The sequence below is a fragment of the Cydia strobilella genome, chromosome 18 (assembly GCF_947568885.1).
Source record: "Cydia strobilella chromosome 18, ilCydStro3.1, whole genome shotgun sequence".
Lineage (NCBI taxonomy): Eukaryota > Metazoa > Arthropoda > Insecta > Lepidoptera > Tortricidae > Cydia > Cydia strobilella.
This window is the reverse complement of record NC_086058.1, coordinates 13,440,936-13,462,483: the sequence shown is the minus strand read 5'-3', so window position 1 is coordinate 13,462,483 and position 21,548 is coordinate 13,440,936. Positions and strand designations below refer to the sequence as shown.

The following is a 21,548-nucleotide window of genomic DNA, read 5'->3' as shown; positions in this document are numbered from 1 at the left end:
TTGTTCCTTCCACTTTGGAGTTGACACCAATCGAACGACGAAAAGACTGCCCGAGATGGGTTGTAGAATCATTCCAGACATGCCATCCTTCTGTCTGTGTGTCATTATATGTTTTCTTGTTTCTTTGTTTATGTTAGTCAACTTTATAACATTGTTTTATGGTTTTCATGATCAATAACGGATTACAATTAATAAAATATTAGATTCACTCACTTCACTTCTATATTTATGCTTGTTTGTCAATTCTGTCATTGTCATTGAATTTAATGTCATGTAGCCACCACTGGCGCTAGTTATGCACGCTTAATGTCGCGCCACGATATGGTCCGTCCGGACCGGCACATGTTCGGTCGGTTGATCCGTGTAACTTAATGTTATGTACTTATGTTATGTTCTTATGTCGTCATATTGTATCTCTTTTTGTATTAGTTTGTGTAAACGATGTGTAATTTTATTTTTCGCCATATTTTTGTCTGTTACCTTCCGTGATTCTCACCTGATGGTCTCATCGGAAGATCAGCGCTGGAAGTCGCCAGCAGCATGCTGAGATGGGGCCATTTCGTGACACTTTATTTTCATGTTCTTTTAATGTATGTCTATTGTCTGTGTGTGTGTTTACGAATAAAGTATTCTATTCTATTCTATTCTATTCTATTCATAATTATATAATTATATCCAGAAACCGAAGTAAAGAAGAACTTCTTAAAAAACTAAAATATGAACACGAGTCCTCGGAACTTGAAAAAAAACAAAAATAACACTAAAAAGCTCTGGAATACCATCAAGACAATAGCGCACACAAAAAAGTCTAAAAAAGGTTCACAGGCTCTCACTCTAATCAGAGACTCTATAACAGCCTCCCTTGACAAATGCAACGATTATTTCTCAGGCGTGGGAAGATATTTAGCAAACAGCATTATTACTGTCACTAACAGCACTGAGGAGCACCTGGCCTCTAAAGTTGACCTTGAAAGAAGCCCTCCACAGTCTATGTTTCTTACGCCTACTGTCGAAGCAGAGGTAGAGTCCATAATAAACGGTTTAAAACTAAATAGTGCCCCGGGGATGGACGGCATCACAAACATGTTCGTGAAAGCAGTCACAGGCCAAATCGTAATGCCACTCACCTTTATTTGTAACCTAAGCTTCTCAACGGGAAGGTTTCCAAACAAATGGAAAGAAGCGGCAGTAATTCCGATACACAAAGCGGGAGACAAATCGGACCCTAGCAATTACCGGCCAATATCCTTACTGGGGGTTTTCTCCAAAATACTAGAGAAGCTGGTAAGCAGGCGCCTAGTCAGTTTCATGTATAAAAACAGTATCTTCTTTGAGTCTCAATACGGGTTCCGCGCAAACAAGTCGACGGAGGAGGCGGTGGCTCATATGACTAAACTAATTTCCCAACACTTGGATGCTAATAACTCCTGCATTGGTGTGTTTTTGGACCTGGCCAAGGCATTTGACACCGTCTTCATCCCTATACTTTTGAGAAAAATGGAACTTAGCGGTATCAGAGGAAATGCACTAGAGTGGTTTCTAAGCTACCTCTCAGAACGGACTCAACGCGTCTCTATCGACCAGAATGTAAGCAATCCTTTACCAATAAGCTACGGTGTGCCCCAGGGCAGCATACTGGGACCAACGCTGTTTATTATTTATATAAATGACTTAGCTAATACCATCCTCAAACGCAAACGCAAATATTTTCTGCTACGCTGACGATACAGCCATCATATTCCATGGGAAAACATGGGAGCAGACATTCACCTTGGCGGAATGTGGACTGAGAAAGGTTTCAGGGTGGCTTCACGACAGCCTATTGACTCTTAATCTGTCAAAAACAAAGTATATATGTTTCCACAAAACAAAAGCCTCGGCTCCTGCTCACTGTCCTGCAATTAAAATACATAGCTGCGTTAACCTCGATCTACAGTCACCACCATGTTCGTGTGAAGGTATTAGCAGAACTCCCCATATCAGATACCTCGGCGTGGTCGTGGATGAAAAACTAGATTTCCGAGAGCACGTCAATACAACAGCAAACCGGGTCCGCAAGTTAATTTATGTATTTAGAAACTTACGTAATGCAGCAGGGATAGATTTACTGAGATCAGTATATATAAGCATATGCCAATCGGTGTTGACCTATTGTATTTCCACCTGGGGAGGAGCTGCAAAAACTAACATGATAACCCTTGAAAGATCTCAAAGAGCAGTCCTGAAGACCGTACTAAAAAAAGGTATTAGGTATCCAACTACTGATGTATACAGAGATATGAACGTCCTCAGCGTACGTGCCTTATTCATAATGCGCGCAACGCTAAAGACACACACTGAACTTCTGAGGTCACCCAACTACACCACACTGTTAGAGAAACGAATCTTTAAAATCCCCTATCCACAGTTGGTAACAATTTTCGCCAAAAGGTTTAGTTCACATCTTCACCCGTTTATCTACAACCAAGTGAGCAGCAAACTAGAAATTAAAAACCTTACGACCAAGCAATTAAAATCGAAGCTTTACGAATGGCTTAGCACTTTAACCTATGCTGAAACCGAGAGCCTTCTGAAAGGAATTTAGTACACTGGTTCTAACACACCTAACTTCTCCCTCGCACACACACGCTCACCCTTACACACACGCACATTCACATTAAATCACATACCTTAAGCAATAAAGTTAGAAATTAAGTAATTAGTGTAATTACCAATTGTTATATCTACTATTATAACCTCTGCAGCTCTGTTTCCTTATCTTAGACCACTCTTAGACTAGTTAGTATTTAGTTGTAGCCTAGTTTAACTTAACTTATCAATAGATATGTTAAATACGTTCATATTACTCTTTGTATCAATTCGCGCCAAATGGTGAAACTCGGATGTAAGCTGGTTTCCTACGGGACAGGCCCCGCCTAGTGTAGGAACCAGGTCAACTGGAGGGCACAGACCCTGTTCTTTCGAATTCTGCACTGTACTTATAGCTCTTTATTATGTGTAAGCATCAACTTGAATTTGTAAAGAGGAATAAATATGTTTTATGTTTTTTATGTTTTACTTTATTAATACGGCTTATAAATGACGGTCGGGTGAAGGGCGTGGTCACGCGCATATGACGTCACTAGTTACGAGTATGGCAACCACAGCACTATGGCCTATTTGTAAATTTTTTAGAGTTTTTGTAAAATCGCACAGCTTTTTTAGATCACAATGTTAATCGAACTTAAACTATCGTGAGACATATTTCGAAATATTTAGATCAGCCACATGTCGCCAAAAGCGACTAAAAATAATAGTGAGTGAAACCGTTCATCTAAATATTTCACAATACGGTTGCCAAAATTTTAATTAGCTATCTTGAGACCTGTCTCTAGTAACTTCATCGATTCGAATCTTGATTTTTTACTTATTAATTTTTTGATTTTTGATAAAATCCGATAAAATCAAATAAAATTATATTCACACTTTCACTTTACCTTACATTATATGGTGTTCCCATATATCTAAGACTGTTGTAACGAATTTATAAAAAACCGGCCTAGTGCTAGTCGGTCTCGCGCACGAAGGGTTCCGTACCATTACGTAAAAAACGGCAAAAAATCACGTTTGTTGCATGGGAATATTTAAATATTTATTTTATTCTGTTTTTAGTATTTGTTGTTATAGCGGCAACAAACGACGGCAAACCTGTGAAAATTTCAACTGTCTAACTATCACGGTTCATGAGATACAGCCTGGTGACAGACGGACAGACAGACGGACGGACGGACAGCGGAGTCTTAGTAATAGGGTCCCGTTTTTACACTTTGGGTACCGAACCCTAAAATTTATTTATTTGTATTAAAAAGGTATTCCTTTAAAAATTATAATACCACAAATTACGTGAAAGCCCCCCTCGTGAGTGGGATACGTATGTGATAGGACGTAGGGGATATGCAGATACGAGTAAAACATATTCGTCTTACGCGCGAAAAGGAACGCTTTTGGCGGGCTTTGGATAACTGTCATAATTACTTAAACATTATATAAATTACCAGTACAGGCAGAATATAAAAACCGGACAAGTACGAGTCGGACTCGCCCACCGAGGGTTCCGTACTTTTTAGTATTTGTTGTTATAGCGGCAACAGAAATACATCATCTGTGAAAATTTCAACTGTCTAGCTAACACGGTTGATGAGATACAGCCTGGTGACAGACAGACGGACAGACAGACAGACGGACAGACGCACAGACGGACAGAGGGACAGACGGACAGAGGAGTCTCAGTAATAGGGTCCCGTTCTTACCCTTTTGGTACGAAACCCTAAAAATACTAACATTGAAACAAAATTGGACGATATATATATCCAGAAGTAACGTGAATGCCCATTAAAACTAAATTTTAACCCAGTCTTGGCAGTCTTTATTTATTCAGGTAAGATTTTAATAGTAAGTATTTGATATTAAATTTATATTTGTGGTAACTAGGAACAATACTATAATTATACATTGTTCAATACAGTTATGAACTCGTCCCACAGGCAAAAACCATTTGCATCAAAAGCACAACCTTCCATTTGCAGCAGCGCCTCCAGCGGCGGATTTGTTATACTGGCTTCAACGCCATCTCTGATTTGCGTTGAGGACTGATACACGTAGCGCACGCGCAGCAGCTCTCTACCATACACTTCGTCGTACCACTTCTCAAACAATACTTTCCCGCCAATAGGCTCCTTCTCGTACTGATCATTCAGAGTGTAGTTTTTAAAATTTAAAGAAGACAATAACAAACTTATATTAGTATCGTGCGCCACTAGAAGATAGAATTTCCTAGAACCATTTTTAAATACATCGGTCATATATTCAAGTAATGTTGAAGACATATCTTTGTCAGATGGCTTAGTTCTGTACCTCACATCTTTAGAAGCTTCTGATACTGCAGTTAATTTTTTCCATTGCTTTGGTGTTCGTATTTCGCCCCAAGCTACCTCGTCCAGAGGCTTCCCGTCATAGTATTCCATCAAGAAATGATCCAGAAAAAGAAAACCGTATCTTATACCCCCTTTGGTAGTCAATTTCCCATCTATTACACTAACTCCACTTTCTAATGTACTCAAATCACAAATACTGTAATATTCGCAAGCTGCCGAATTTTCAAGATCCACAATTTTATTTAATTCTAAATAGGCATCTGTCAAGTTGAAGCTATTCAATTTGATTTCCATGGCGCTTGTAACTTCTTGTATAAACTCTTCCGTGTCAGTTTTTAGTACTATTTCAAAAACTGGGTCCGCATCTGTTGTATTCTTATAATACACATCTACACCAAAACCTGCACCTTCAACAAAAGCTTTTGCAGTTTCTATAGTCCTTTCCACATTGTTAGCGTATACAAAAACGTCATCTTCGAAGGAATTAGTCTGTAGTAACTTCTCTTCAATCAACCAATCATAAACATATTTCCCCATAGCTTTTTCCAGGACGCTTCCTTTTGCGGTTAAATAACCTGCTTCTTCGTTAAATGTAGGCCAAGTTTTTGGGGAATACAACGTCACGTTACTGTTTGTCGGTGTCCGAATATTGTGTCTCGACAAAGCGATCACTTGTTGCAATTTAAGGCCATGACTGCTAACAACAGTGTTAAGCAATGGTATAATATACAACAATTTGAGATACATGTCGATATTCAGCGCTTTGACTTACGAATGTACTGATTGGGTTCAATGGTACAGTTTGGCTTATGGACTGACTAAATTGAATCTAAATTACAGTTTTTATAACTTTTGTTCGTACAAATATGATGTCACGCCTAAAATATCTCATAGATATATTGATAGTAGAAGAGGTGTAACTTATTTTAACCATTATATAGTCGAAAAGTAGAAAAAGAAAGATTTTATAATCTATGCTACTTCTGTAACAACGCCCGCAGTCTGTTACACTAAATAGACCCAATTTTATTTTATTTTGTATTTATTTGGAATTTTGTTCAGACCATACATTTTGTATTTATTTTGTAACTAACATAAACACAGGAACACTCGTAATAGTTAATAAAACACATTATGGGACCACTGCCTGAAATAAATAATAATTTAATTTTTAAACGTCTTTTACAATAAACTCATCTTTAATTCGCAAAATATGATCGATCAATTTCCGATATTTAATTATTTAATGAGTATCACCTGATTAAATAATTTATTGACGAAAAATACATATTCGATTCAACTTCTCATATTTTGGCAATTGTTATCAAACAAAGAGACATTTTTATTGTTTAAGTAGGTGCCATTTCAAGGCAATGGGTGTTAGTAGAGCACGTCACACGTGTAACATTTTTGACAATAAGCTATGAATTGCATCAGATACACCGTGAAAAAATGCGGGCGATCATATTGCCTCTTACAGCCATCGCTCTTCTATTTTTTTTATTTTTTTTATTTATTTATTTAAGAAACAAACAGTCTTCTATAGTTATACATAACACTGGAAATTTTCTTAAAGCTAGACTTACAGTTTCCTTAATGAAAATATTTTAACATCATGTTTAATAAAGTTTCTACAGAGTAAAACAGAGCTATTTGTGCAAACAAGAACAAAAACAATAACAACAATAATGAAAAAAAAAAAAAAAAGATGCAAGAGTATCAGGGTGTTAACAATTAAATTGTATATAAACTGAATACTAAAAAGGTTTTACTATTCTTATTACTTATTAACGTTCAATACTGAGATTTTTTCCTAATAGCGCCAAACTAATGATCTGGGTTATTACACTGCATGGATAGTGTTTTAAATCTATTAAGTTTCTCGCAGAAAATATCGAGATTCAGAAATTTTTCGTTGTACAACCTGCATGCCCTTCTAACAAAACTATTTTTCGCGTAAGCAGTAAGCAGCTTCTCTCCCTTTCCATATCCATGTCATTAGGCGGGTCCACACAGAAGCAGCTGCCTCGCGAGAGACGATTCTCAATCGACTCCTTAAAGCAACTTGTTGAACTATGCGAGGGATACGCTCAACAGCACGACCTTAAATATAATGCCACCAAAAACGGCTTGCTAATTTTTAAGGCACGAAAGTATAATAGGTATAACCACTCTGTCTAGAATCGAGCTGGGGGTGTTTCCCTTAAAATAGTTGACAGGTTCAAATATCTAGGTCATATGCCCACTGTGTAGACTGTGTAGGTGATCTGAATAGACGTGTCCACACAGAGCGAGCCGCCTCAAGAGGAAATTGCCTCGCAAACCGCTCGGTGTGTGTAGACGTGGCTCGGGCGAAGCAAACGCACTCGCAGCCGCAATGCCTCGGAGGCACGTTCTCCACCGACCGAACTGCTTTGCGCGTCAATTTCTTCTCGAGGCGGCTCGCTCTGTGTGGACCCATCTATTCAGTTCACCTACACACTACACAGTGAGCATGTGACCTAGATATTTGGTCCATCTTATTGGTGAACGACCGCGCGATCTTCTGCCTTCGGTGTTTCCAACCACAATCAGCGTATCCGGTCTTTTTTAAAGTTTTTTAAAGACATTTCACTCACGTTTCACGTTAAAAAATACATTGTTAAAAATTGTGTAACGGAACCCTTGGATCGCAAGTCCGACTCGCACTAAGCCGGGTTTTAAACATATATCCAGAAACAGAAGTAAAGAAGAACTTTATTAATACAGCTTATAAATTAAATGGTCACTCAAATAACCCGCCCAATAATCAATTAGAATCACGTAACACAAATTAACCTTAAAGTTTAGTACAAAAGAACGATTATAACATTACGAAGCAGATCACGGTCGGGTGAAGGGCGTGGTCACGCGCATATGACGTCACTAGTTACGAGTATGGCAACCACAGCACTATGGCCTATTTGCGAATTTTTTAGTTTTTGAAAAATCGTACCGCTTTTTTAGATCACAATACGATTGCCAAAAATTTAATTAGCAATATTGAGACCTTTCTCTAGTGACTTCATAGATTCGAATATAGATTTTTTGATTTTCGCTCGATAAAAAGAATCACGAACATAGGTCTAAAACGAATATGAAATGAAAAATACGAAAAAATAAATCACTTAAAACTAATTATTACTTAATAATTAAACCTAAACGAGCTACAACTACATAAAACTAAAACAATATAAATTAAAAACTAGATGTATAAAATCTACTTTAATTCCATTACTGCTACAGCACAATTCTAGCGCGACATTACTGCAGACTGCATCACTGCTGCAAATCTCAAAATCGATCTTACTGTCAGGGACTCTTTTACATTTGTGGGAGTAATGTCGCGCCGCATTACTGTAGTGTAATGCTGGTATAGTCTGAATCTGACCTTACGTACTTGAAAACGTTCCCTGTATAGCTCAATCAAAACCCATACAATTATCGTAAAAAAACTTTCATATATTATAATATGTTGCTCCTAAAGTAACTATGTAGTTCCATCTAACACGTGATCTAAAAAACCGGCCAAGTGCGAGTCGGACTCGCGCACGAAGGGTTCCGTACCATTACGCAAAAAACGGCAAAAAAATTACGTTTGTTGTATGGGAGCCCCCCTTAAATATTTATTTGATTCTGTGTTTAGTATTTGTTGTTATAGCGGCAACAGAAATACATCATCTGTGAAAATTTCAACTCTCTAGCTATCACGGTTCGTGAGATACAGCCTGGTGACAGACAGACAGACGGACAGACGGACAGCGGAGTCTTAATAATAGGGTCCCGTTTTTACCCTTTGGGTACGGAACCCTAAAAACGCGAAAACCGTAATGTTTAACAAAAAAACTATTAATTTGTCTTCCCATCAGCAACAGGTGTTAGTTAGTAGAAAAACTGTATGAAACATATAAGCTTTTCATAAAAACATCACGAACAAAAAAATTTACTACGAAACGCCGATCACCTAATCTTAAGGGGCCCACTGACTATCAGTCCGCAGGACGATATCGGCCTGTCAGTTAGAACAAAAATTTGACAGTTCCGAACAACTGACAGGCCGATATCGTCCAGCGGACCAAAGTTATTGTAAGCAAATTGACATCTCCATGCTAACTGCTTCGTAGCTCGCCGTCCTCGCCGACATTCGTCAGGCAACGAGTTCCCTTTGACCCGGTGACGGACGCACGAGCAGTAAACCAGTATAACGCGACTCACAATTCCTAATAACCGCGCTTAATCATGTCACACACACTTGATGGCGTAAACTCGCATGCGCTTGGTAAGCGTTGGGAATACACCATCCGAGCTAGTAACATATTTCGTGAGCATCAGGATGGCGGGTGGACCTCAGCGATTTCAACGAAATATTTATAAACATGTACATTCAGTGTACCTCAGTGTACCTTTAATAAAAACCAGTGTACCTCTCTCTAAAACGAGATATTTGGGGCATTTTCTATGAAAAGGGACCTTATTGTCGATGGCGCTTACGCCGCACAGATTCGCGCGGCATTGGATTTATATCGGAGCATCGTTAATAATGACGTAAGCGCCATCGACAATAAGGTCCCTTTTTATAGAAAATACCACAATTATCTTTATCTTTAAGCGTATAATAAGCTTTATTCTGGGCCTGTGGTGGTCATACCGCGAAAACCGAAATTCGCAAATTGCGGGAATCTTTTTTTTTTACTCCAATGAAGGCGTAATTAGGGTGACAGAGAAAGATTCTAACTACGATTTTCGCGGTTATAGCCCATTATTAACCATGGTGAATCTTAACCCATCGACATAAAGTCCATGATAAGTGAAGTCTACAGAAGCATCACCACCAAAGACAAATTTTAATAACCAATTTGAACCTTAATTCAATGGCATAAAGTGCACAGTTAGTCGTTTGTATTACGTACGTTCACTACGGCCAAGACCTTGGACGACAGAGAAAGTGGCCATCGTTGCAAATATGTATCAAAATATGTAAAGGTTGAGCACCTCAGTGAGTGTAGCCAGATGCGAAAAAAAACTGACGTTATTATTTTTTATAAAATTCGATGAAATAAAATTATATTCATACTGTCACTTTAGCTTACATTATAAGGTATTCCATATTTCTAAGACTGGTGAAACGAATTTAAAAAAAAACCGACCAAGTGCGAGTCGGACTAGCGCATGAAGGGTTCCGTACAAAGAATATAAGTAAAACTTACTAGGAGAAGAACGATAACTTCATACAAAAAAATGCCCCCTTCAAAAGTTCGTTTATACTAGTGGCGCCCTCGTTGTGTACCAAGAAATACATCATCTGTGGAAATTTCAACTATCTAGCTATCACGGTTGATGAGATACAGCCTGGTGACAGACGGACGGACGGACGGACAGAGGAGTCTTAGTAATAGGGTCCCGTTTTTACACTTTTGGGTACGGAACCCTAAAAATGCTAACATATACAAATACAAAATACAAAATTATTTATTTGTTTAAGACACACAACACAATATGCGACTCATTGAAACAAAATTAGACGATATACAGATTTTTTGAGAGACTGGCAACATTTTGTAGCAAAGTGACCTACTGGCCCATAGTAATTATATGCTCTTTGGGCCCATTACTCTTATCTTGGAGCTTCGAGCAAGTGTGATCTTGGCAGTGAAAGCAAGGTGGCGTTTGTAAGTTTGTAACGCAGTTTAAGTACTTCTCACGGTTTAGGGTGATTATACAAGTGTTACCGATGTTATGAAATCGATTGGGTGGTATTGTGTCAACTTATCAGACTTTAAGAATCATACGAACCTAAAGCCACTGCTATAAATATCATTAGGATATCATTTTTAGGGTACCGTATCCAAAGGGTAAAAACGGGACCCTATTACTAAGACTCCTCTGTTCGTCTGGCCGTCTGTTCGTCTGTCTGTCACCAGGCTGTATCTTATCAACCGTGATAGCTAGGCAGTTGAAATTTTTACAGATGTATTTCTGTTGCCGCTATAACAACAAATACCAAAAAGTACGGAACCCACGGTGGGCGAGTCTGACTCGCACTTGTCCGGTTTTTTCTATTGATTTACAGGATACAGGCAAGGCCTAGTGTAGGAACCAGCTCTGTATGTGTATATGTGGAATATGTTGTGTAAATAAATAGCAAAGAGGATATAATGGGATAGAGCGGTACTGTCATAGTAAATTTTGTAGCCACAGTAAATTCACTGCCATCTATCGACACACGATTGAAATTAAAAATAATAAAAATATCAAAAAATGTATTTATATATGGATAAATGATTTTTTTATTTGCAATATTTGCATTAATTATTTTTAAAATATTTTGACCCATGTTCTTTCACTGATATTATGCGCTAAAATTATTAAATAACAAACGAAACCGTCAACGCCATCTATCCGAGAGTAGGCCAAAGGTAGTGGCGCCATCTCATCGAGAATCAAATTTTCTTGATTTTTGAGGCACGTTTCTTTCCTTAGACTGTGTCCATCTATTACGGAGTTATATCTGTCTTTGTAAATAGTAAGTAAGTAAACACACTTTATTGCACCACAAAAGAAAAGTCAATAACAGATTTACAAAGTAAATAAAGGTAGCAACAGGCGGTCTTTTTTTTTTTTTTTTTATTTTTTTTTTTTTATTTGGAAAGCAAACAGAAATAAGTGAGCAGGAGATGAGTTTACAAATACACATTAAGGACATTCACTTATTCCCTTAACAGCTCTCACTAAAACATGTAATGGAAATATACTACACTTAAACTACTCTTAGGGTACTAAATACAGTTACCAATTTACTAACACTAGGTGCAAGCTCATCAAACAAAATTATGACTATTAAGGGAGAAAGAGCCAAAGTAAAGAAAAAAAAACCAGAAACAAAAACAAAAATAAACAAAGCAGTAACGACTAACAATACTATTTCACAATATAGCTACTATGTAGGTATTATGCCTATGATCTCTTATTAACTATCCATTGCCAATTTCAGTACTTTTTTCTTGAATTGCAGTTTACTGTTATTAAAGATATCGACTTCTTATCGACGTCTTATCGCTGTAAGCGATCTCTTCCAGACAACCTGTTTAAATAATGTTTAAATTGAACTGCAGCTAACTTGACAGAACCAAAAAACTGTCTAAATGCAAAATGGTCTCAAAATAGACAAGCCAGTTGGAAACCGAGTTTTATGGAGGCTCAGCCTAGCCCAGCTATGTACTCTAATTAATTAAATGTTAAACAAAGGAATCTCCATTGTGTTTTTTTTAATTAATTTAACGGGTTTATTTATTTGTATCAAACGAGGCTGTAATTTAATTCTGTTTGTTTTCTGTGGACATCCTCATATTTAGACTATACGATTTTCAACTTTCGGTATGATGAATAATTATTTTCCCCTCACTAGCTCGGAAAGCCGTCTTTTATCCTTTAAAACAAGCGGGGAAAAACGCATTTTATCCACTAGTGGGGAAAGTAATTTGACATTGGATGGAGCGTGTTTAAGTAGCTATTGACAGATAACAAAACGTAAAATGCTCATAATAATGGTTTGTTCGATATTAATTATCATTAAATAAATGGTTTGAGAATTTATTAAAAATTACCAAATTTAGATTTGTTTAATAATTTTAAGTCATACACCTTATAATTCCATAAGAAACATTTGTTTTTTTTAATGATGTTGATTGTAATTCTGAACGCACAAGTTGAGTCGATGCAATTTCAAAACAAAAAATTTCTTACCGACTCCGACACGTAAAAATATACAACTTCCAGAGTTTTCTGTTATAATATCGTATTATCGTAAAAAAATTAGTGATTCCAGTGATGAAGATAATCTAACGCCTGTGGATGTTGCACTTTCCTCGCTATAGTGAGGGGAAAATTTTTGTGTTACACACGGGTGCAAATGTATTTTACTTCTCGTGTGTTGAAACACTCGCTACGCTCAGGATTCTATTTTAGAACCACTCGCTTCGCTCGTGGTTCAACTATAGAATCCTTTCGCTTGCTCGTATTTCAATTCCACACTCGCCGGTAAAATACAACTTTGCACCCTTGTATAACAAATAACTATTGTTTAGTTTACTTAGTGTAAATTACATAACGGTGTTGTGATATGTCATATTTTTATCAATATCGAATGTAAGATCGTATCGTATATCGTAAGATCAGGCAGATCGTAATGTTCCTGTGTAATGTTTTGACGGTAAGTCACATTAAACCAATAGATAGGTAGGATATGTTTGTTAGGACCTTCAGATGCCCAAAGGGCAAACTGTCCAGAAATAGGAGCCCCGCTACGCGGAGCCCCGTCGATTCAGGGAACGAGACAAGGATTTTCACGTTTCACGATGTCTGATCTTATGATCGGCCGCCGACTTAAACATCTAAGTTATTTGTCCTCGTACTTTTTAAACGTGCTCCTGTCAGGCCGGGGGTAAAATCATTTTCCGGGGGACTGGAAAATTGTTTTTTCACCTCTGCAGCCTGCAGCTCGAACAAGCCTACTTTCGTCGCTACTTACGAAAGTCGTACTTTCCTCACTCCGGGGAGTGAAACAAAGTAGCATTTTAATTTAGTGAAGGCTATGAACTGCCACTTCATACTTTTACTACTTTTTTTGTCTGTACTATTCTTTGTAATTCGAATTACATTTTAACCTTTAATATGTTCTCACTACTGAGGTGAAAAATTATGTGTGCAACACGAGATCAAAGTTATTTTACTCGCTTTGCACGTGATTCAATTATAGAATCTTTCGCTTTCTCGGGACTCAAAATGATCTCGGGACTCAAGATGAGTTTAATTTTATTTTATTTTTTAATTGTGAAAATTGTGACATTATTATTAACTCATTATTCCTAATTCTGTATTCGGTTATGTATAATTAATTGATTCAATCTAATTTAATTTAAATTTATTTTATTTACGGTAATTAACGGCCCTATTTGTCTTGCCAAATATTGTATTTTTTCCTTCTATTTTAAAGTAATTAATGCATGTTAGATAATAAGTAATATAATGCCAAATAGCACGTAAGGTTTATCTGTTAGTGCTGTCTGATTGATATAAATAAATAAACAATAAACAATTAATCACATAGCAACAAAAAAAAAAAAAACACTCGCAAGAAAAACCAACTTTCCTCTCTTGTTGCACAAATAACTATTTTTTTTGTACTTATAACCTCGGCGCAAAAATGGTCATAGTTGAGATGTTGGGAATTAATTCAAAATGTCGTCATGTCGTCGTCATCGACTAATCGTGAGTCGTGACATTTAAATCGTATCGGAACCTTTCTGTCGCACATTGTAAGTAGCTCCCAATCGCAATTACAGCATTCTCTCATTACATTAGTACCAAGGTTTCAGAGTTCCGTTTTAGCGTAATAAGGGTAATTTCGAAACCGTATAAAAGTGCCCCAATAGGGTCAACGGGCACAGTTCGATTCTAGGTGTCATCCGTTGTGCTTCGATTACAATCATGTATTTAGTAAGTGGTATTTTTATGGAACTCTTATTTTAACACGGAAGCATAAATCCCCATTTAGACGGTTCAAAAAATTGCCTGCGACTTTCGTTACATTGCGGTATTAGGTAGATCGACTGAATTTTTTGTAATCTCTAGTTAGCAGTGTATCAAATATTGCATGCAAGTTCCTGAACCGTCTAAATCGGGCTTAAGAAATTAAGAATAAATTGGAACGATGTGGCATAATGGTTAATTCGGGTAGGTATACAGGATGGCTAATTACTATGGAAACAACTACGAAATCGCGAAAAATAATTAGCCTCCCATAGAAAATGGACCAGCCAAAATGTATGAAACAACTGAAACAGCCAATTTTTTTTGCGATTTCGGGGTTGGTCCCATAGTAAAAGTTGCTCAGTATAATCCCAAAATTTCCCTGGCAACGGGAATGCACTTATTTTTTAGCCACCGCGTATAATGGACTAGTACTGTTTAGATATTTCCTGTTTGTGGGTTCCTCTCCAAGTTTGTACCTATTTAAACTGTTAAATAGGTACAAACTCAATCTGTTTGCTTCAATCTGTTCAAAGGATTTAGAACTCGTAAATATAAGATTAGACATGCGTAGGTAAGCTTTCGTATTATCACTGAGTTAGTACCTATAGTTTTTATCAATATGTATCAATCAATACAAAAATCCAAAAATTACTTCTTTTTTTTAATATTATAGGACATTCTTACACAGATTGACTAAGTCCCACGGTAAGCTCAAGGAGGCTTGAGTTATAGGTACTCAAACAACGATATATATAACATTTAAATACTTAAATACATAGAAAACACCCATGACTCAGGAACAAATATCTGTGGAAATCACACAAATAAATGCCCTTACCGGGATTCGAACCCAGACCAGAAGGCCAGAACGGTCGTGAAATTGACCAATCGACCTGTCATTTTAGTATGCGGGATATGACAACACAGAGCCGGCTCCGTCTGCAGTCACACTATCGGCTATGATGTTTGAAATTATACAACAAATGTCACATACATTTCGTTGCCTACATGTAGGGCTGTAACGCAATGCGTGACTTATACGACTAATTCTAAATTAAACTTTCAGTTAAACCTCACGCTCCTGGCCATCATCGCCCTCGGTTCCAGCGCCCAGCTGCCATCCCGGAGCTACCTTCCATCCCAAAGCCAAAGCCAAGGCAGCTTCCAAAGCCAGGGCAGCTTTCAGAGCTCTGGAGGCAATGGGAACACACGCCCGCAGCAGGCGGCTGAGAAACATGCTGAAATCTTGAAACAGGATACAGAAGTTGGCGAATCTGGTAAGTCAGCAATGAAACTAGCTGCCCCGGCCAGGCTGGTAGCTTCCAGAGCCAGGGAGGCTTCAGCAATTTTCAGAGTTCCAGCTCTGGAGATATTGGGAACACACGTCCGCAGCAGGAGACGGAGAAGCATGCTGATATCTTGAAACAGAACACGGAAGTTGGCGAATCTGGTAAGTCAGCACTGAAACTACCTGCCCTCGTTTTTTTTATACTACGTCGGTGGCAAACAAGCATACGGCCCGCCTGATGTTAAACAGTCTCCGTAGTCTATGTACGCCTGCAACTCCAGAGGAGTTACATGCGCGTTGCCGACCCTAACACTCCTCTCCCTCGAGCTCTGGCAACCTTACTCACCGGCAGGAACACAACACTATTAGTAGGGTCTAGTGTTATTTCGCTGCGGTTTTCTGTAAGGTGGAGGTACCTCCCCAGTTGGGCTCTGTCCCAGGCTAGTAGCTTCCAGAGCCAGGGCACCTTCAGTGACTTCGAGAGTTACAGCTCTGGAGACACTAGGAACAGACGTCCACAGCAGGAGACGGAGAAGAATACTGATATCCTGAAACAAGACTCGGAAGATAAATAATAAGTTTGTAACTTTGCCCAAGACCTTGATTCCATCTGAGCTACGAGCAGGTACATCATGGTTCATGTGACTGAAGGTATATTATGTGTAGTGTAATAATAGTTATTTGTTTTAAAAGGGGGCAGAGCTGTTGTTTAACTTTTCCTGTTAATATTGATATGCGAGCAAGTGAAAGATTCCAAAATAAAAAAAGTGAAATCTTGAGCGTTTCGCGGGTTGCAAGGCGCGAGAGATAAACAAACTTTGCTACTGAGTGAAACACACATTTTTTTAACACATCAACGCGAGGAAAATACTAAGTGTACATTACAAATCAAATTGAAATGAACGCTATTAAATATTTATAATTCAAAGTAATCACTTAAAAGTCAATTCCACCAGGCAATTAGCATGAGGAAACAACTCAAAATTTGCATCAAATTGCTTTGCCACTGGGGGCAGATAGGTTACGCCCATGAGTAAACAATCAATGTTTTTTCAAAATGTTACTTGGTAACAATGTACGGTAAGTTCACGGTACTTATTTCCATGTTTTCTTGGTAGGCGATAAACCAATATGTACATATTCCAGGCTTCCGCTACAGCTTCGAGACCTCCAACGGCATTAGGGCTGAAGAATCGAACAATGCTGGCAACTCCCAAGGCGGCTTCTCGTACAAAGGGGACGATGGCCACACGTACACCATCACGTACACCGCCGGAGAGGGGGGCTACAAGCCCCAGGGGGCGCACTTACCCGTAGCTCCCCCCACCCCTGAGGCTATACTGTTAGCTCTTCAGCAGAACGCTAAGGATGAGGCTGCTGGCATTTTTGACGACGGTAAGTTACGTTACATATCGTGAAGTTTTTTTAATGGCAAACAAGCATACGGCCAGCCTAACGCTAAACGGTCACCGTAGCCTATGGACACCTGCATCTCTAGGACGGTCTTACCATCAAATCTCTCTATTTAGGGTCACCAAAGTGGAAAATACACCCCTAAAGTGGCAAGCATCCGTAACTTACGCTAATCCCTTGCCATATATGGCGGGATGTATGTTTTTTTGCTACCGATCGGTGCTTATATAAAAAAGCAAAAAAAATGGAATACTATTAACAACATGAACATTTACTTAGGTATTGCTTAGGTACTATGATTCCATCTATCTATGGTTCTTAGCGCCATCTGTGAGAAATAGCGAGAACTACGCGATAGTGCACAGTACAAAGAAGATTCTTAATTGGAGATTTATAAGCACAACAGCGACATCTATTGAACTTAGTCATAACATTCAACGTAGAATACAAGCAAACTAACTATACATATATTTAACAAGCAAGCTTTTAGTATAGTATGGTGATATAGCCAAGGGATTTGACTTGCAAATTTTTAATATACTTAAAAAAAATTAAGTATATAAATACTTTGAAGTATATTAGTATATACTTTCAGAGTTATTGAGGTAAGACGTTAAAAGCCACGCAATCGCCAAATCTTCCGTCGCAATCTTTTGTTACTTTCTATTTTCCTGACTTATGGGCATAAGCCTTTTTAGGGTTCCGTACCTCAAAAGGAAAAAACGGAACCCTTATAGGATCACTTTGTTCTCCGCCGGATCGAGTTGAAATTAAAACCATATACACACTAACCCCCCCCCCCTCCCCCCCACAACACACACACAGCCCCCCTTGCCGCAAGCGTTCCCATGACGCTCCCCTAACGGTAAAGAGGGTGACGCCGCAGGGGATGTTAGTAGGTATTCTCCTCCCCTCCCTGGGGCTAACAGAGGATGAACGGGAGGAGCGAGTATGAGTATAGAATGTAACAAAAATCAAACTTCTAAGTTAACGTGAAAAAATGATACGACCGTTTTTTCCGCAATAAAACGTATATACGCTCTACACGCTCAAGGGAATCAACAACTTTCCGTTGAACTATGAAATTTGGCAAGTTATATCGTCCTACACTACAAATACATGGATAAATCAGAAAAATGTAAATTTGTAAAAAAAAAGTAAAAAAAAGTTAAATTTGCACGGAACCCTCGGTCGGTGGTTGCAGTCCGACTCGCACTTGGACGGTTTTTTATCAATCCATTAATCATCGCATTTATTCGTGATAAACTATAACAAACACACGTATATAACAACAAATAAATATAAACAAAATAAATAAATAGTTTACCACGTGACGAAACTGTCCCACCTCAGCATAGTGCTAACCCAAAATTCAGCGCTGATCTTTTGTGGGCCACGAACGGAGCTGCTACAGTCGCTATCAGATATATCGGAGCGACCGAGGTGCTCAAAAATATCTGAACACGCACTTAACGCCTTGACAATAGAGGCGTGTTCAGATATTTGTGAGCACCTTGGCCGCTTCGATATATCTGATGGCGACTGTACATTAATGAGAGCGTAGGGTTGGTCCTGATCGCGTCACCTTTTTTTTTCGCAGGGGTAAATACATTTACGTATCTCACCCCCGAGCTGCGAAGGCCCGTTGGGGATGGGGTGGTATGTAGGACTCGCTCTTCCGGTATTCCCTCTGTTACTTAGAGGGAGGGGAGGACAATACCCACGAACTTCCCCTGCGGCGTTACCCTCTCTGCCGTTATTGGGGAGCATCGTGAGGTCACGAGTGAACCAACCCTGTATAATAAAAACCGGCCAAGTGCGAGTCGGACTCGCGCACTAAGGGTTCCGTACCATTACGGAAAAAAACAGCAAATAAATCACTTTTGTTGTATGGGAGCCCCATTTAAATATTTATATTATTCTGTTTTTAGTATTTGTTGTTATAGCGGCAGCAGAAATACATCATCTGTGAAAATTTCAACTGTCTAGCTATCACGGTTCATGAGATACAGCCTGGTGACAGACAGACAGACGGACAGACGGACAGACGGACGGACAGACGGACAGCGGAGTCTTAGTAATAGGGTCCCGTTTTTACCCTTTGGGTACGGAACCCTAAAAAATAGGATCTTATCATAGCTGACTTTTGTCATGTTTTTCATTGTTCCAGGAAAATATGACGCTGCGAAGCATGGCGGTGGAATGAGCTCCAGCTCATCAGGGTCAGGGTTCAGCTCCTCCTACCACTCGTCATCATCAGCATCTAGCTTCGGATCATCCAGCCATCAGACCAGTTTCAACCCTAACACTGGATACAAATATTGATGTACACGAAATGACAATACTAAAATCCGTCTAAGCTAGCTCTGCGGCAACAAAGTGTGGCAGCGGCACCATGAACGTCTTATCTTCACAGGAATTGTACGTTTATTGTGCCGCTTTTACACTCTGTTGGACTCCGAGCATTCGATTTTTGATTTAATGAATTGTTTTCCTCTTTTAATATTATTTAAATTACTTCGTTATTAAGTTGTATTTTCGTACACCCGTGCTATTTAATTTTGTTAATTAATTACAAAAACAAAATTTTTGAAAAAAAAAATTTAAATATTTTTTGCTATCTTTTTAATTATAAATTGGTATGTAGGCAATTTTTTATAGGTACTGTAATCATCAATAATAAATAGTAGCTGATAACAAAGTGCCAAAAGTATTTTCCCCTCACTAGCAGCTCGGAAAGTTGTCTTGTTGAAAGTTGACTTTGTTTTATAATATATCTCTTTTTGGTAAGTTAATACAAAATGCTACACTACGCTACTATTGATGCTCACTGTTTTACCTTACTTTCAAAGACTGCATGTGTACATAATTACTTTTTAAACGACGAACTTGGCATTCTCTCTGGTCATAGATTTGTTATTTGTTACGTGAATTTATATATATCGTTGTCTAAGCTTACACAAGCTTTATTGAGCTTACCGTGGGACTTAGTCAATTTGTGTAATAACGTCCTATAATATTTATTTATTAATTTCTTTATTTATTTATATAATTAATTTTATTAATATCTACCGTAAAATGTTCCTACGATGCTACCCACATAGGGCTCCAACAGTTTTTTTTTATATAGGAAAACTATATCACAACCTTATTTAAGCGTCATATTTAACATGATAGTAGTGATCGTCTACTTTAAATCGGCATATGTGGTATTTTCTATAAAAAGGGACCTTATTGTTGATGGCGCTTACGCCATTATAAACTGCTCCGAAATAAATACAATGCCGCGCGACGCTGTGCGGCGTAAGCGCCATCGACAATAAGGTCCCTTTTCATAGAAAATGCCATGCATTTTGATAATATAATAATTGAAAGAAAAAATTAAAATTTCGAAGTTGGGAGCAAAATATGCCCATTTTACGTTACTTAAGTAATATAGGCATATTTGCACTTCAGTGTACAAATTCAATCACTATTTTCTTCCTACGCATAATTAAAACATAATATTGAAATAAATACCTTATTAAATACATTTGTCCAGTTTTTTTATTGTTGTGTATTTCGCTTTGTTACATCCCTACAAAAGTATTTTCACCACACCAGCTGGTCGTAGACTCTCTTGATTGTTCAAAAATGGCGGCTTCCACTAGATGAGAAAGTTGCATTTAATTTTAATCCACATGTGGGGCAAATTTTGAGATGCAAATTTTGAAATATTTAGATCAGTACGGTTTTTACTCGTGCCTGAGGAAGGATTCCCAAAGAATCCGAAACATGTCGCCAAAAGCGACTAAAAATAATAGTGAGTAAAAACCGTACACTATTTATTAATCTGTGTTACTGATCTAAATATTTTGAAATATGTCTCACAATAGTTTAAGTGCGATTAATGCAAATTTTGAGTTGTTTCCTTATGTTAGTTGGTAGAATTGACTTTTAAATGATGATTTTAATGATAAATATTTAATGTCGTTCATTTGGATTTAATTTTGTTTGATATCTTCATGACTGTGACTTAACCAGAAAGTTTTGGTTGCCACAGTCTAGTAAAATATTGATATTGGGGTAGATCATGTACAAATGTATAGACAAAAGTGGAATTTACATTCCTCCAACTTTACTACGTCCTTTCAAAGACCTTTAATTAACATACATGCCAAATTTCAGGACTGTTCTAGAGATTTCGAAGTTAGTCCTAATCCGATTGTGCTATGAAGAGAGGATTTGAATATGCTGAGGGATAGCTACAGCATATAGTACGAGTATAGTAAAATTTCGTTAAAAAATACATAATAACATAACTGACAAATTAAATAGAACAATAATTATTATTCCCGACATTGCTGACGTCATCATATACGTTTATTTTGATGTCTATCATCAAG

At 38.0% G+C, this 21,548-nt stretch overlaps 2 protein-coding genes across 2 annotated transcripts; one reads left to right on the top strand and one right to left on the bottom strand.

Moving 5' to 3' along the window:
- Positions 1-4,484: 4,484 nt before the first annotated feature.
- On the bottom strand, positions 4,485-5,660 carry LOC134749682 (glucose-1-phosphatase-like). The gene has a single exon (XM_063684700.1). It carries the CDS (start codon positions 5,658-5,660, stop codon positions 4,485-4,487), a length of 1,176 nt encoding a protein of 391 aa, XP_063540770.1.
- An 8,722-nt stretch (positions 5,661-14,382) lies between these two features.
- On the top strand, positions 14,383-19,504 carry LOC134749575 (pupal cuticle protein 27-like). The gene is made up of 4 exons (XM_063684573.1): positions 14,383-14,426; positions 15,529-15,739; positions 16,897-17,145; positions 19,334-19,504. Exons 1-4 carry the CDS (start codon positions 14,418-14,420, stop codon positions 19,486-19,488), a joined length of 624 nt encoding a protein of 207 aa, XP_063540643.1. The 5' UTR covers positions 14,383-14,417; the 3' UTR covers positions 19,489-19,504.
- Positions 19,505-21,548: the final 2,044 nt, after the last annotated feature.

Coding starts and splice junctions, on each gene's coding strand:
- LOC134749575 (XM_063684573.1), top strand. Junction 15,740..16,896: donor TACAGAAGTTGGCGAATCTG/GTAAGTCAGCAA, acceptor TACATATTCCAG/GCTTCCGCTACAGCTTCGAG. Junction 17,146..19,333: donor TGCTGGCATTTTTGACGACG/GTAAGTTACGTT, acceptor TCATTGTTCCAG/GAAAATATGACGCTGCGAAG.
- LOC134749682 (XM_063684700.1), bottom strand. CDS start 5,660: ATGTATCTCAAATTGTTGTATATTATACCATTGCTTAACACTGTTGTT.